Here is a 17,201-nt window from a genome sequence, read left to right as displayed (position 1 = left end):
AGATCTAGTTCTTGTTTTCCTTTTATTGTTAATTAGTAACTGATTTTTTAAAACTAAAGTAGAAAAAATTATATCTTTGTAAAATAAAATTTTCAAAATAGTTTCTTTTGATAGTGTTTCTTGAGATGACAATATGGGTGGGGAAGGAGTTGGGGTTGGGGTGGGTGGAGGTGGAGAAGACGACAACGACTGGGTGGGATGGGTGAAGAAGACAACTAGGTGGGGGAGGTTTTTTTTTTTTTCGAAAATCACTTTTTTTAGAAGATGAATTTCTTCTTTTTTTAATTATTATTTGGGTAAAAAATGTCATATGTCATCAACTTAATGACCACTTTTTTTTCTACTCAAAAGTCATTATTTTAAAATTATTTTTGATATATATGCCACGTGTCTTCATTTAATTGGTCACTTTGACACATCATCGGCAAGTGTATTACACACACTTTAGATATTTGGGTGATTGTAAAAAAAGTGTCAAAATAACATATCGAAACCTTACTTGAGGTGTCTAAAATGAACAAAGCTTAGTTAAGATGTCTAAGTGAAAGTTGGTGCCAACTTTAGATGGCCACCAATGGATTCCGCTTATGAGCATTTTCATGGGTTGTTTTTTTTAGTATGTGTGTGTAAAAAGACGTTTGTCTGGACTCGAATTCAGTTGCATTAAAATGACTTGATGATATCATATACAATTCATAGGAACTTCATGCGATATTGTATTTATATTTTTTAATTAAGTAACATACATAAAAAAAAAAAAACGAATTAGATCTAGAAAAACATTTACCGATTGAAATATATGCAAGCAAATTGATAAGAAAATTGATGACGTATTTTCTTCGTAAATCTATACTTTTAAACAAGTTAAACTAATATAGTATTTAACTCTTTATACATTAAAGAAGAAACTTAATAATGATGATAGCAAGAAGAATCAAATCGGAGATATTGCTTGTGGGGGATCTTTAGAAATGATCAAGACACAATTGATATTGGATAATCTTGTAAGTTGAAGCTTACGTCAATTCCCACTATAGAATAGATATATCAAACAAGGTCTCAAATTAGCAAAAGAAAGGGACTATCAAATATTAGCAATAGAGAAGGACTGCTTACTTCTTGTCATATTTGTTGAGGATAAGTATATACAATATCATCATCTTCGTGTCATTATTAAAGATTGTTGATATTTACTGAAAGTAAACAATAATAATATCACATAAATCTCGAAAGAGATAAATAAATGTGTAGATTTTGAGTGAACGAAATTATAAACATGTAATAGATTTACTAATTTGAAAAGACACATTCAAAAATATGAAATTTATTCTTTTAACAAATTTAAGTCAGATACACTTATAAACGATACTTAAAACTTATTTAGATTTTTAATGTAAAAAAAATAAATTTATTTTCTTTAGTTAAATTTCTATTTTGTTGATTACGCGTGAATCTAAATAAATATCAATGTAAAAGCGGTCTAATGTTTCATTTGCTTTTATTAATGTTAAGATGCTTGAGTTTAATTATCAAGATATTATATTTAGATCTAAAAATTAAATAACTAAAACATGTGTTTACTCAAAATTTAAACATGTATAGTTTACTTTTAATTTGTAAACTAATAAATACAAGATTACCGGTGGGACAATCATCATTTATTCACAGTACCCCGATGAATACTTATTAGAGTTGCGGGTGGCAAATATTATTGATTTGGATACAAGAACTTGGAATACTCACAAGTTGGAGCACTCTTCTTCACTGATGAGATAGATTGCGTTAGGCGAATGCTATTGGAATTTACCCTCAAGGATGATTAATAAATATGAAAACTTGATAGAAAAGGACGATACACCATCAAAAGTGGGTATTCAGAGCTGCACAATGCTACTACACATGTCCTGAATGGACAATTTTGGTGGAAAATCTAGAAATTGAAAATGTCTCATAAGGTGTTGAATTTTGTTTGGAGAGCTTTGAATGGTGTTCTTCCAAATTGTGATAACTTAGTGAATTAGAAGATTCTTCAATCCGATATATGTCAAGCATGCCTCCCAGGGACACAAACAATAATGCATTGTTTAATCGAGTGCAATGTGTCAAAACAAGTTTGGCTTAAATCATTATTGGGATGGCGACTATCTGGACCATTGCTTTTGGATTGGTTCAAGTCGTTGATTGATATTGTGACCCTTGATCAATTACATGAAGCTATCATGATCCTATGGGAAATTTGGAATGCTAGAAATAATCTTGTGTGGAAGGGAAGTTCTTTACGGCCTGAAATTATTTTTTAAAAGGCAGTCCGATTTTGACAAGACTAGACTAAAGCAAGAACACCAAACTCCAGTTTTATTACGATAGAACCTAATTTTGCAACAAAATAGGTTCCTCCTGGTGAGAATATCTTTAAATGCAACATTGATGCTTCTTGGGATCTTGCTTTTGGAATAACTGGAGTCGGCATGCTAGTTTGGGATTCTCATGAAAGCTTCATCAGAGGCCGCTCTAGTCGATTAGGTAGACAATATGATTCACTTAGGCTGAGGTTGTGGGTGTTTGAGAAGCACAAGTTAGCTAAAGGAACACTTTGCAGCAATGACGATAATTGAGATAGACAATTTTTTGGTTAAACAAGAGCTGGAAAAAACCTATGGAAACAATTCGTACTTTGATGTTATTATTCATGATTGTAAAGCACTCATCTGTGGCTTTACTTCTATTTCTTTATCTTTTGTTAAAAGATCAGCGAATCAGTGTGCCCACTAGTTAGCTCGGGCTTCGAGTTCTATAACTGATGCTATAGAGTGGATAATAGATCCCCATCTTTGATTCACGATGTACTCAACTTTGATTTGATCAATAATTAATCAAAAAGCTTGTTTCAAAAAAAAAAACATCAAAATTTAATTAATACTAATAAATATCATATTTACAAAGATGCTTAATAGAATGGTATTAGTTTATTTGCACATATTTGTATAGATTGTTTATTTAATGGAACAGAATTCAGAAGTTTGTAATACTATTGATTGACAATTGCATGTAATATGATTATAATGCAATTGCACATAATATAATTATAATATAATAATTAATTAACGATAATCATGACTGAAAGAAAGAACTTGATTTTTCATCTTCTCATCTTCGTTTATCTTCTTTTTCTGCTTCTTTTAATACTTTTTCTCCTTTCTCGTTTCCTTCTCCACTTCTCCTTCTCTTCCTCTCCTTTGAATTCAGTTGCCTTCGTCTCCTTATCCTCCCCTTTATTTTCTTGTCGTCATCTTCTTTCTTATTTATTGTCTTTCTTTTTTAATAATTTTATTTTTAATTTTTTATTTCCTAATTTCTTTCCCTATAAATTAGATAAATCTTAAAGATATTTGAAATTTTAAAAGCAAAGATGTTATATTGATATGTATATCATACCCTAGACTAGCATATCACGATAAGATATATATTAAAATAGAGTTAAAGTTTTGAAAAAGTAAAGGATGAATCATGGAGCTTCAATTTTTTGATGATATTTTTCTTTAAAAAAAATATTGCGGAAAGGAAGAAGATTCAAGCATCATTAATTAATATGTTGAGACACTAATCATATTTAGTTACTTCTTATCGAATTAAGATTAATAGGAGTAAAATTTACAATAAAAATATAATATAATTTTTTATATAAAATTTAAGATGTGATAGTTTGAACTTCAGATCACGATAATAAAATTTAAGATTTGATAAAAGTTAATATATTATAATATTAATTAAATGTGATATTTTTAATTTGAATTTTTTTGATAGATCTCAAGTTATTATGTCAATGACTCGACTAGACCTAAGTAAGTACACAATATTAATAAGAATTGTAGTAAATTTTGTTATTTGACCATCTTTTTAAAAATAAAGTGTCGCGTGATTCCTACTCCTTCAGTCTTATACAAATTTGAGTGGAAATTTTTTTGCTTTCTTTACATGGCTTGATAGTCTTAGGTGAAGGTTTTTAAGTTTTGTTACGCCTCTTTTAATTAAAGAAAGAAAGTTATTTAAGTTATTGGATCAATTATTCAATAAAGAGAAAAAAGGTAAACAACAAAAGAATAATCTTCCTGTTTCTAAAAAATAACTTATGAAAAAAAAATGTAAATACCTAACACGATCCATTTAGGTTAATCTTGAGTCTCTTGAAATACTTAAAAGAAGAAAGGTAAGTCATGAATCCAATTGAAAGCTTTCCTTTTCTTTATTGTTGGACATGAAACTGTTCTTGTTCATTGTTTGTAATAGATTAGTACGTAGTAGTGCAATTGAATTGTTGCAGTTTGAACAAATATTTTTGAAGACAGTCAATCTCGGGATTCTTCTTGATATGAGGCATTGGCAAAACGTTTGGAAACTAATTACGTGTGAAGCTTAATCATGTGAGGTTTATACTGCATTTAATTTTACATTCTTAACATGTTTGACCATAATTCTTTGACAAATGAATGCTACTTAATACTTTTTCACCTATAGCAATAAAAAGATTAAGAAGAAATCAAATAACAAATTGTATGCATATTTAATATTTGAGATCACTTGATGTCTTCATGCTTTTTTGTCTTGTCTCAAAATAGTCATATTATTTTATTTAGTTATTTAAAAATAATTTTATTCTTATTCATGAAGAAAATGTTTTAATTAGTTTATTAATTATTTTCTTTATAGTATGATGGTAATGTATATATAAGAATTTGTGATTCTTTTATTGTTTAAAAGTTAAGATGTAAGTTGAATTTCATCTCATAATAACCCTTATACTATTACATTATTTAAACTTTTAAAATCATGTTAAAAGTTTTTTGGTCAATGAATTTCTTTAATCACGTTTAAGTTTTTTTTAAAATTATTAATGTGATTTTTAAAAATAAATAAATTTTGTGTTAATAGATTAAAATTTTAAATATTTCTAGGATTTGCATTTTATGTCTCGAGGCTTATGCCTAGCTTCATATAAAATAAGATATCCTGATTTACGCTCTAACTTCTTAAAAAACTAATTTGAACTTTGTTTTAAAGTTCATTACTTAAGTTTAATAGTTACATCAAACTTTAGATCAATAGATTTGAAGCTCAATTTAATATTACTTTATGGACTTATTGTTAACACATTATAAATGTGTATGTCTATAATTTTAAAATATATATATTTTTTAATTAGATTCTACTAAATTTATATCCAGATTTCTAATTTGACCTTTAACATATTTTTATATTTAACAGCCATCGCAACGTGTAAAGGCAAATCTATTATGATACGATATTCAACAACTAATTCCCACAACGTGTTAACACAATGCATCCATAGGACCCATGAGCAATTTTTATTAGCCATCTCTATCCTCGGCTCGAGTCTCGACCCTTCTTTTGCTCAAGCGTCTAATAGAAATAAAAATGGCAGCACCAATATTGCGACACCTCACTACTCCTTTCCCCTCCTTTATAAAACTCCACCAAAACCCCAAAATTCACTCATTTTTCACTCTCTCCACTCCTCCCAAGTCTAGAAAATTCTCTCGAGTAACTTCAATTTCAGCCATGGCTTCTGCTACTAAGAAGGTTCGTATTATCTATACTTTTCTCTTTCGGAAAATGATTTTTGATAAGAGACAGAATTCAGAATTTGAAGTTTACTCGAACGATTTCAAGTAAATATATATGATAATAACTATAGATTTGTTTACGGTTCCTTTATACATTTGTATGTTATAGGTATTGGTACCGATTGCGAACGGGACAGAGCCTATTGAGGCTATAGTGCCGATAGATATACTGCGGAGGGCTGGTGCGGAGGTTACTGTTGCTTCCGTTGAGAATCAGCTTCAGATTGAAGTTATGTATGGAATTAAGATTGTTGCTGATGCTCTAATTTCGGATTGCGTAGATACTGAATTCGACCTTATCTCGCTTCCGGTATGTTTATTGTTCTAGTTCACAAAAGTAGGGAAGAATCGGGGGTAGTTTTGTATATAGGATCTGCGGAGTTGAACATTGGTTAGATGAGCACACTCAAGCTGTACTAAATCATTTGCTTAGTTTCCGAATAGCTAATACCTGCATTATTTATACCCTCAGTTTATGTGTCTTAGTCTGGACACAGATCGTTCTCTTTTGAGCCAGCTCGTATTAATTGTCTGTTATATTTTGGTGGAAGACTTGAAGTACGGATTCTAGATAAAGTCGTCCTGAATTATAGAAGTCTATGTTCATTATTATGTGATTCAGTTTTAGCAAGACCATTATGATCAGTTGTGTAAGAGCGCAGATGCTATGATGATCATTTTATAATGTCCATTTTTGCATGTGTCCATGAAAATTGTTGTAACAATTAAAGAGTTAACAATTTTGCATTACATTATCTTTGTTACTTTCAATGAGGTTAAAAGAGACGTGCTAAAAAAGCAAAGTGCTTAGGGTTTGGGGGAATGTAAGAGGATAAAGAGGATGCATATACAATTCTTGTCCATTTTACAGACCTTTGTGTTGGAAAAGCAAGTAAATTCTTTACAGTTGTATTGGTTAGTAACTGGAAATGATGAATATTGCAAGAAGGATCTCTTCTTACATGTTCTGTCCCTTTTCCTGAGCGAACATGATGTATGATGCTTAAATGTTCTTGATACTGATCAAGTCTCATTCAGGGACACCTGACGATAGCCTCTGTAGTTATGATTCTTTTTTGGGGTAATATTTTCGCCATTCTGCAGGGAGGGTTACCTGGTGCAGCCAACCTTGGGAACTGCAAAATTTTGGAAAGCATTGTAAAAAAGCAAGCTGAAAAAGGAAAGTTGTATGCTGCAATATGCGCTGCTCCTGCGGTAGCACTTGGATCATGGGGCCTTTTGAAGGGGCTGAAAGTTAGTTCATTCATTTCTTTCCCTGCTTAAAACTCAAGTATGTTATTCTTTCTTGAAGGGACTGAAAGTTAGAATTGTGTTTTCTCTTTATTCTTTGATAGGCAACGTGTTATCCATCGTATATGGAGGAACTATCATGTCATGCCATTGCTGTTGAGTCCAGAGTCCAAAAGGATGCAAAAGTTGTGACAAGTCGTGGGCCGGGAACATCCATCGAGTATGCTGTTGCATTGGTTGAGGAGTTGTATGGAAAAGAGAAGGCTAATGAAGTTTCTGGCCCACTGGTATATTTCCAATCTCACCCCCTTCGTTTTTTATCATAGAAGTGGAAGCAATGTCTTGGCTTGACGTGGGAGACGGTATTGTAGACCTAAAATTTTGGATATTCAGGACTTGGATTTGCATCTGTGTCGTATGTTAACATATATATATGCTGAAACAAGCAAGTTAATTCCTTTCTCTTCAATGTATGATTCTTGTTTGAAGGAGATAAACTAACTAAAATGTTAAAATGTATCCTACTATGCTGCAATAGAAAAGAAGGTTGTTTCTGAATATTCTATGTCATAGTTATGTGAACAAGTAGCTGGAGGAACTGTGGGTGTTCAACTGGTGCATAATTGGCTGAAGGTTGGGTAGCATAATGGTTATCTTCTTCTTAGAATCTGATCTTTTGGAGGAGAGTAGAGTGGTTATGTCAAGTGTTGAAAATCAGAGGTCGGGCTCACCTTTGTTGATTTCGATACAAGATCAAGATGCAGAACGCAACTTTATGGCCTCATAGCTTTTCTCATCATATATCAATTTGGCCCACTGAATTGTTTTGTCCGGATGATTATCTTTATGTGTACAGTTGTTGAAATTAGTTCTTAGTTGGTTCTTCTTCTGGTATTGAATCTTTTGTTTGTTCATAGTACATTTTTCAGTCAATATGTATTCTATACATCCTGCTATTAGTCAATGCTTTTTCTTGATCATTTTAGCTTTGGTATCGGAGACCTAGATGCTTTCATTTTGCAGTTCTAGTATTTGCTTGGTGCCATTTATTTATGAAATTTTGGGATTATTCATATTCAGGTGATGCGCCCAAATCACAGTGAAGAATTTGCATATGCGGAGCTTAATTCAGTAAATTGGACATTCACGAGTAAGCCACGGGTAAGTTTTGGCTGAGGAGTGCAGCTCTGTCAGTTTCTCTACAATAATTTATGTACTTAATTTTTTTAATCATTTCTCTACAATGATCCACTTGGATTTTGCATATATTAAGATCTACTATCATGTGTATGTTGATACATTTTTAATAAGGATGTTTATGTTGATACATACATTGTTGAGCTGGTAAATGTTGTAGGAGAACTTTGTGAGTCATAATATATATATGCTCAAAAAGCAAAGGATGAGGTATTCTATGGGCATCCGTGTATAACCACGTCCCCAGAGTTAAGGGTTAGCAAACTTTTACGCAAACCATCATTCATGAAAGTCTTTTTCACCTTTGGAAGTAATAGCAATGTCCTATTTCTAGGTAGAGTGTTTAGCTTCTGAAGGAACAGCAATATGTTGTACTTATAGTATGTTATGAATTGTTCTTCGAGTTTTGGAGCTGAATCACCACCATGCTAATTTTCAAGTTCTTAACTTGTCAAAAAAATGTTCAAGTTCTTAATATTTCTTAAATTATCTAGAGTTACTTGTTTGACAGATTCTTGTACCTATTGCAAATGGTTCTGAGGAAATGGAAGCTGCTATTATTATTGATGTACTTCGGCGAGCAAACGCCCAAGTAGTAGTGGCATCTCTGGAAGATACATTGGAGATTGTTGCTTCCAGAAAAGTTAAACTAGTAGCAGATGTGCTCCTTGATGAAGCTGCTAAACTGTCATACGATCTCATTGTTCTACCAGTGAGTACAATCCTCTGGAATTCTGCTTCTAAAGCTCCTTGAAGTTCTTGTCTTACTGTAATATACGAATATGCAGGGTGGTCTTGGTGGTGCCGAAACATTTGCCAAATCAGAAAAGTTGGTTGACATGCTGAAGAAGCAGAGAGAATCAAGCAAACCATATGGAGCAATGTGTGCATCTCCCGCTCTTGTCCTAGAGCCCCATGGGCTGCTCAAGGTAACAAGACATCTCATGCTCTTGGATTTTGAAAGTTGAACTGTTTTTAAGCAAGCGATTACCTCGAGTACTATAATTTGTACATTCCCTTGGTTATCAGGATATAAAGGCCACAACTTACAGGTCTTGTTGGGCTTAACCTTGTTGAGCTAGGTTATATTGGTTCATCTTAATAGGCTTAAAAACAACAGTATTACATTATTGAATGTACAAGGGACTTATTGTTGCAAATCTTGCAGCATAGCATGCTTTGCATTACGCTGTTAATGCATTTGACTGCTTTATTTCTGGTCTGTTAGTTGACATGCATCATTTTCCTGCTATCCAGGGTAAAAAGGCTACTGCATTTCCAGCTTTGTGCAACAAACTCTCTGATCCAAGCGAAGCAGAAAATAGGGTGGTGGTTGATGGAAATCTCGTTACTAGCAGAGGACCAGGAACTACCATGGAGTTTGCACTGGCCATTGCAGATAAGTTTATTGGGCACAAGGAAACATTAGAGGTAGCAAAGGAGATGGTTTTCTAAGTATTAACTCTTTTTGCTGGTGTCTTCCGTCTTTAGTATCATATATGTACACCCATAGTTGTCGTATAATAAACTTTGCCATCAGTGTGCACTTCCAGCCTGTTTGGATGGTTGTTACTTATTTGTATTGCGGTGTAAGTGTTAGTTTAAATTATGTTTCTGTTGTTAATTACTTAAATTTTATTGCATTATATCATTAAATTCATTATTAGATACGGACAAAAAAGTCCCATCGATTTGGTAGGATTGCCCGTTACCTTATACTTTTCTCTCATTTTATCTTAATTTATTATTTAATAATTTTATTTTAATTTTTTATAGTAATTTTATCTCTTATCTTTTCGTGCTTGCCTTTGTCTTACTTGAAAACCCACATCTCTAATGTAGAATGCTTGGGAAAAAAATAACAATAGAAGCTAAAGCTATTATTTCTTTGGGTGGCATTATGTTGTCAGGGAAAAAATAATTTATTGGCGCTATTTTTTCAAAGGTATTTTTTGAAAAGCGCCCCTAACAATTTTTTTGTTCTTCGAAATGAACAAATTTTGAAAGCTCGGTTTTTTTTTCTTCGAAATGAACAAATTTTGATTGCGCGTTCAAACCAGTTATAAGCTAAATGTTGTGTGGGGATTGTTGGCTTAAAAGAGATGTGCATCATTTAATGATTATTTACCATAAATATAGTCACATTTAATTTACATAAGAAATAGTCAAAAGACGAAATATATATTGATTATATATTATGGCTTGTCAAAAGTCATTAAAAAATATATGGAAAAGAATCAAAATTATCCTCGATCTATTTGAAATAACTCAAATATACTATTTAATTATCTTTGGGATCAAATATACACTCGTCGTTACCAAATGAGACTACAAATACCCTTCCACTTAATGATTCACCGTTAAAACTGACGTGACAGTACCACATGAAAAAAAAAATCACATGAACGACCACGTCAACTTCTCTCCCTCTTACTCTTTAATTTAAAGGTATTTTGACCCATTTTTTATAATTTTAATTTTTTTTCTAATTTTTCCGCACCACCACATACCTTCTCCCTCCACAATCCCATCCATTTTTTTTTAATATTAATTATTATTTTAAAAAAATTTTCTACAACACCACATAAAATAAAAATTCAATCTACTTCATATTTAATTTACCTTTTATAAAAAATTTATAAAAATTAAAAGTTTAAGTGGTTAAAAATTTAAAATTTTGAAGGAGATGGTGGGCTGTGGGGGTCTTGGGGTGGGTGGTGTAAAAATCCCCAAAAACAACTTTTAAAATTTTTTTAAAAAACTTTTTTTGGGGTGAGGATGGTGGGGGGCTAGGTATGTGGTGGTGTAGAAAATTCAAGAAAAATTTAAAACTTAAAAAAAAATCAGATATTGACGTGGCCGTTCATATGAATATTTTTTTTCATATGACACTGCCACGTCAGCTTTAACGACTAATCGTTAAGTGAAAGGATATTTGTGGTCTCTTTTAATAACGATGAGGGTATATTTGACCCCCAAAATAATCAAAGAATATGTTTAAGCTATTTTGAATAATTCGAACCTAATTTTAACCATTTTTTCAAAAAATATATAATGACTATACAGTTATAACTTATCTATTACATTAAGTATATATTTACTATTCAGTTTCGATCAACTTAAACATTCATACTTTAGATATGAAATTCTCTTAATAATATTTCGAGTATTCCGTTACATTGGTTTTTAAAAAAAAATTAAAAAAGAAAAAAGAAAAAAAGGAAGCCGAAGAAGCAGCGTATCAGCGGAAAAGAAGCAGCAGAAGCAAGAAGCAAGAAGCAAGAAGCAGCGATGAAGAAGAAGACGGGCCAAATTTTGTAAGGAAATAATGTTGAATGGCCATCAAACTCATATCCAGACTTTTAACTTCGCGTCTAACAATACAAAATAAACATATTTTCATATTTAACAAGCATCCCCACAACGTGTAAACACAAGAAGCGTCTTATAAAAATGGCAGCACCAATATTGCGACACCTCACTACTCCTTTCCCTTCCTTTATAAAACTCCGCCAAACCCCCAAACTTCACTCATTTCCCACTCTCTCCACTCCTCCCAAGTCTAGAAAATTCTCTCGAGTAACTTCAATTTTAGTCATGGCTTCTGCTACTAAGAAGGTTCGTATCATCTATATATACTTTTCTCTTTCGGAAAATGAATTCAGAATTTGAAGTTTACTCGAACGATTTCAAGTAAATATATATAATAATAATTGTAGATTTGTTTACGATTCCTTAATACATTTGTTTGTTATAGGTATTGATTCCGATTGCGAATGGGACAGAGCCGATTGAGGCTATAGTGCCGATAGCTATACTGCGGAGAGCTGGTGCGGAGGTTACTGTTGCTTCCGTTGAGGATCAGCTTCAGATTGAAGTAATGCATGGAATTAAGATCGTAGCTGATGTTCTAATTTCGGATTGCGTAGACACTGAATTCGACCTTATCTCGCTTCCGGTATGTTTATTGTTCAAGCTCATAGTATAGGGAAGAATCAGGGGTAGTTTTGGACCTAGGCTTTGCTGAATTGAACAGATTCAAGCTGTCCATTTGTTTAGTTCCCGGTATAAAGCTAGGAATAACTAATACCTGAATAATTTATACTCCTGGTTTATCGGATCTTCTATTTTGAGCCAGCTTGTATATATTACTTGTCTGTTAATCCTTTTATTTGTGATATTTTGGTGGAGGACTTGAAGTATGGATTCTAGATAAAGTCCTCCTGAATTATAGAAGTCTATGTTCATTATTATGTGATTCAGTTTTAGCAAGACCATTACGATCAGTTGTGTAAGAGCGCAGATGCTATGATGATTATTTTATCATGTCCATTTTTGTGTGTGTCCATGAAAATTGTCAATTCAATTAAAGAGTTAACAATTTTGCATTACATTATCTTTGTTTCTTTCAATGAGATCAAAAGAGACGTGCTAAGAGAAGCAAAAGAGGATGCCTACGCAATTCTTGTCCATTTTCCAGACCTTTGTATTAGAAAAGCAAGTAAATCCTTTATGGTTGTATTGGTAGTAACTGGAAATCATGAATATTGCAAGAAGGATCTCTTCTTACATGTCCTTTCCCGCTTCCTGAGCCAACATGATGTATGATACTTAAATGTTCTTGATACTGTTCAACTCTCATTCAGGGAATAGCCTCTGTAGTGATGATTCTTTTTTTGGTTAATTTCGTCATTCTGCAGGGAGGACTACCTGGTGCAGCCAACCTTGGGAACTCCAAAATTTTGGAAAGCATTGTAAAAAAGCAATCTGAAAAAGGAAAGTTGTATGCTGCAATATGCTCTGCTCCTGTGGTAGCACTTGGATCATGGGGGCTTTTGAAGGAGCTGAAAGTTAGCTCATTCATTTCTTTCCCTACTTAAAATTCAAGTATTTTTTTATTTTGAAGGGAGTGAAAGTTAGAATTGTATTTTCTCTTTGGTGTCTGATAGGCAACGTGTTATCCATCGTTTATGGAGGAACTATCATCTCATGCCATTGCTGTTGAGTCAAGAGTCCAAAAGGATGCGAAAGTTGTGACAAGTTGTGGACCGGGAACATCCATCGAGTATGCTGTTGCATTGGTTGAGGATTTGTATGGAAAAGAGAAGGCTAATGAAGTTTCTGGCCCACTGGTATATTTCCAATCTCACCCCCTTCGTTTTTTATCATAGAAGTGGAAGCAATGTCTTGGCATGACATGGGAGACGGGATTGTAGACCTAAAATTTTGGATATTCAGGACTTGGATTTGCATCTGTGTCTTATGTTAACATATATATATGCTGAAACAAGCAAGTTAATTCCTTTCTCTTCAATGTATGATTCTTGTTTGAAGGAGATAAACTAACTAAAATGTTAAAATGTATCCTACTATGCTGCAATAGAAAAGAAGGTTGTTTCTGAATATTCTATGTCATAGTTATGTGAACAAGTAGCTGGAGGAACTGTGGGTGTTCAACTGGTGCATAATTGGCTGAAGGTTGGGTAGCATAATGGTTATCTTCTTCTTAGAATCTGATCTTTTGGAGGAGAGTAGAGTGGTTATGTCAAGTGTTGAAAATCAGAGGTCGGGCTCACCTTTGTTGATTTTGATACAAGATCACGATGCAGAACACAACTTTGTCGCCTCATATCTTTTCTCATCATATATCAATTTGGCCCACTGAATTGTTTTGTCCGGATGATTATCTTTATGTGTACAGTTGTTGAAATTAGTTCTTAGTTGGTTCTTCTTCTGGTATTGAATCTTTTGTTTGTTCATAGTACATTTTTCAGGCAATATGTATTCTATACATCCTGCTATTAGTCAATGCTTTTTCTTGATCATTTTAGCTTTGGTATCGGAGACCTAGATGCTTTCATTTTGCAGTTCTAGTATTTTCTTGGTGCCAATTATTTATGAAATTTTGGGATTATTCATATTCAGGTGATGCGCCCAAATCACAGTGAAGAATTTGCATTTGTGGAGCTTAATTCAGTAAATTGGACATTCACGAGTAAGCCACGGGTAAGTTTTGGCTGAGGAGTGCAGCTCTGTCAGTTTCTCTACAATCATTTATGTACTTAATATATTAATCATTTCTCTACCAGTTATCCACTTGGATTTTGCATATATTAAGATCTTCTACTATCATGTGTATGTTGATACATTTTTAATAAGGATGTGTATGTTGATACATACATTGTTGAGCTGGCAAATGTTGTAGGAGAATTTTGCGAGTCATGATGTAAATGCTCAAAAAGCAAAGGATGAGGTATTCTATGGGCTATCCGTGTATAACCGCATCCCCAGATTGAAGGGTTAGCAAACTTTTGTGCAGACCATCATTTATAGAAGTCTTTTTACCTTTGGAAGTAATAGCAGTGTCCCATTTCTAGGTAGAATGTTTAGCTTCTGAAGTAACAACAATATGTTGTACTTATTGAATGTTATGAATTGCTCTTTTGAGTTTTGGAGCTGGATCACCACCATGTTAATATCCAGGTTCTTAACTTGTCAAAAAGAATATTAAATTCTTAATATTTCTAAAATTATCTAGAGTTACTTGTTTGACAGATTCTTGTACCTATTGCAAATGGCTCTGAGGAAATGGAAACTGCTATTATTATCGATGTACTTCGACGAGCAAACACCCAAGTAGCAGTGGCATCTATGGAAGATACATTGGAGATTGTTGCTTCCAGAAAAGTTAAACTAGTAGCAGATGTGCTCCTTGATGAAGCAGCTAAACAGTCGTACGATCTCATTGTCCTGCCAGTGAGTTCAATCCTCTGAAACGCTGCTCGTAAAGCTCCTTGAAGTTCTTGTCTTACTTTAATTTACTAATATGCAGGGTGGTCTTAGTGGTGCCGAAACATTTGCCAAATCAGAGAAGTTGGTTGACATGCTGAAGAAGCAGAGAGAATCAAGCAAACCATATGGAGCAATATGTGCATCTCCAGCTCTAGTCCTAGAGCCCCATGGGCTTCTGAAGGTAACAAGATGTTCTCATGCTCTTGGATTTTGAAAGTTGAACTATTTTAAAGCAAGTGAATATTACCTCGAGTACTGTAATTTGTACATTACCTTGGTTATCGGGATTAAAAGGCCACGACTTAGAGGTCTTGATGGGCTAGGCTATATGGGTTCATTTTAATAGACTTAAAAGTTAACATATTACATTATTAAATGTACAAGGAGCTTGTTGTCGCAAGTCTTGCAGCATAGCATGCTTTGCATTACACTAATTATGCATTTGACTGCTTTATTTCTGGTCTGTTAATTTGGCTCTGTTAGTTGACATGCATCATTTTCCTGCTATCCAGGGTAAAAAGGCTACTGCCTTTCCAGCTCGGTGCAACAAACTCTCCGATCCAAGTGAAGCAGAAAACAGGGTGGTGGTTGATGGAAATCTCGTTACTAGTAGAGGACCAGGAACTACCATGGAGTTTGCACTGGCCATTGCAGATAAGTTTATTGGGCACAAGGAAACATTAGAGCTAGCAAAGGAGATGGTTTTCTAAGTGTTTAAACTTTTTTTGCCGGTGTCTTCCGTCTTTAGCATCATATAACTCCTAGTTGTAAACTTGTAGTATAATTTACTTTGCCATCAGTGTGCACTTCCAGCTTGTTTGGATGGTTGTTACTTATTGTATTATTGTATTGTGGTGTTAATTTAAATGCAATGTTAATTTTGATTGTTATTGTTAGTTAAATTTTATTATATAGTATCGAAATTCGTCGAATGATAATGTGACGATCGATTTGTTGTGATCGTTTGTTATCTTATATTTTTTTCTCATTTTGTTTTTATTTATTATTTAACAATTTTTTTATAGTAGTTTTATCTCGTATTTAATTTTTGCGTAGGTTATTTTTCAAATTGTTGTGTTATATTACGTACCTATCAAATAGGTGCAATAAATTTCTTTTAAATGCTGATAACGCGCGTGGTTGACTTGTTTATGGAACTCTGGAATTTTGAAATGGACTTTTATCACAAAAGGTTTGTGATGGGGACTTTTAAATCCATTGATTGTTTTTAATTTGTGTTGACAGAAAGGTTTGGAACTCTGGAATTTTGAAATGGACTTTTATCACAAAAGGTTTGTGATGGGGACTTTTAAATCCATTGATTGTTTTTAATTTGTGTTGACAGAAAGGTTTTGATTCTTTTGTACTTCCCATTATTTTCCAAAATTTAAGATATATTATAATAAAATATTCATATTAATCATTGTCTCGAGCGTGAACATATGCCTTTGCCTTACCATCTTTTTAAGTGTAGGAAAAGACCATAGATTATTCAAAGTCTTCAAGAATCCAGGCCCAATAAAGAAGTCTTCAAAGAATGCAAAACTTGTGCCAGTTAATGCATTTCTTTGCATTTTCATGGCACTACTCAATAGTCAATACCTACCTCACCGTTATGGACTCCAAATTGGCCCCAATTATAGATAGTCAACTATTCCCTTCGTTTCATATTAATTGACCTATTAAGTTATTAGTGATGCATCAAAAATTAATAAAATTTTTTTAATTTGCTATAATAAAACTTTTTTAATTTGCTAAGATTGACAAGTAAAATGATTTAAGTATGATCGTAATGTGACCAGAAGGTCACGGGTTCAATTCTTGGAAACAACTTCTGGCAGAAATGCAAGGTAAGACTGCGTACAATAAATCCTTGTGGTCGGACCCTTCCCTGAACCCTGTGCATAGTAAAAGCTTTAGTGCACCGAACTTTTTTTTTTTTATGATCGTAATATCCATTGCTAATTATATCGGCGTATCCCATGTTAATAAAACTCTGTTAGGGTTGAGCATGGGTTAGTATTCTGAATGGATTTTATTTGCTGAAGAAGTTGAAATTCATCAAAATAAAAACAGAAAATACATAAAATCCCCCTTAAACTTAGCCTGTTTTTTAAGTTGACAACTAAAATCTGTGGGCGTTCTATTACCCCCCACGAAACTACTTTTAACTATTATAAATATATTATTTTAGCCCGTTTTCTCAGCAGCCGTGTTATCACGTTTACCAAGCGCGTGAAAGAGTAAAATTCAGCTCCAAATCAGTGCAAAAATGACACGTAGCATAGTCAATTTGAACCCTCAATTACTGCATATGCT

At 33.2% G+C, this 17,201-nt stretch overlaps 2 protein-coding genes across 2 annotated transcripts; both read left to right on the top strand.

Annotated features, from left to right (window-relative positions):
* Positions 1-5,387: 5,387 nt before the first annotated feature.
* On the top strand, positions 5,388-9,793 carry LOC129892032 (protein DJ-1 homolog B-like). Its single transcript, XM_055967555.1, has 8 exons — positions 5,388-5,598; positions 5,752-5,952; positions 6,747-6,896; positions 6,998-7,180; positions 7,974-8,054; positions 8,602-8,802; positions 8,879-9,019; positions 9,348-9,793. The coding sequence occupies exons 1-8, from the start codon at positions 5,434-5,436 to the stop codon at positions 9,543-9,545; spliced, it is 1,320 nt and encodes a 439-aa protein (XP_055823530.1). The 5' UTR covers positions 5,388-5,433; the 3' UTR covers positions 9,546-9,793.
* Positions 9,794-11,355: 1,562 nt separating this feature from the next.
* LOC129892033 (protein DJ-1 homolog B-like) lies at positions 11,356-15,758 on the top strand. Its single transcript, XM_055967557.1, has 8 exons — positions 11,356-11,708; positions 11,848-12,048; positions 12,791-12,940; positions 13,040-13,222; positions 14,016-14,096; positions 14,646-14,846; positions 14,923-15,063; positions 15,395-15,758. Exons 1-8 carry the CDS (start codon positions 11,544-11,546, stop codon positions 15,590-15,592), a joined length of 1,320 nt encoding a protein of 439 aa, XP_055823532.1. The 5' UTR covers positions 11,356-11,543; the 3' UTR covers positions 15,593-15,758.
* Positions 15,759-17,201: the final 1,443 nt, after the last annotated feature.

The sequence above is a fragment of the Solanum dulcamara genome, chromosome 6 (assembly GCF_947179165.1).
Source record: "Solanum dulcamara chromosome 6, daSolDulc1.2, whole genome shotgun sequence".
Taxonomy (NCBI): domain Eukaryota; kingdom Viridiplantae; phylum Streptophyta; class Magnoliopsida; order Solanales; family Solanaceae; genus Solanum; species Solanum dulcamara.
The sequence above is the reverse complement of the archived record's forward strand: the minus strand, read 5'-3'. Positions and strand labels throughout refer to the sequence as shown.

Bases quoted from the DNA above. Each gene is read 5' to 3' on its own strand.
- LOC129892032 (XM_055967555.1), top strand. From the start codon at position 5,434: ATGGCAGCACCAATATTGCGACACCTCACTACTCCTTTCCCCTCCTTT. The intron at 5,599-5,751 runs GTTCGTATTATC...TGTATGTTATAG, and splicing joins TGGCTTCTGCTACTAAGAAG to GTATTGGTACCGATTGCGAA. The intron at 5,953-6,746 runs GTATGTTTATTG...GCCATTCTGCAG, and splicing joins TCGACCTTATCTCGCTTCCG to GGAGGGTTACCTGGTGCAGC.
- LOC129892033 (XM_055967557.1), top strand. From the start codon at position 11,544: ATGGCAGCACCAATATTGCGACACCTCACTACTCCTTTCCCTTCCTTT. The intron at 11,709-11,847 runs GTTCGTATCATC...TGTTTGTTATAG, and splicing joins TGGCTTCTGCTACTAAGAAG to GTATTGATTCCGATTGCGAA. The intron at 15,064-15,394 runs GTAACAAGATGT...CCTGCTATCCAG, and splicing joins AGCCCCATGGGCTTCTGAAG to GGTAAAAAGGCTACTGCCTT.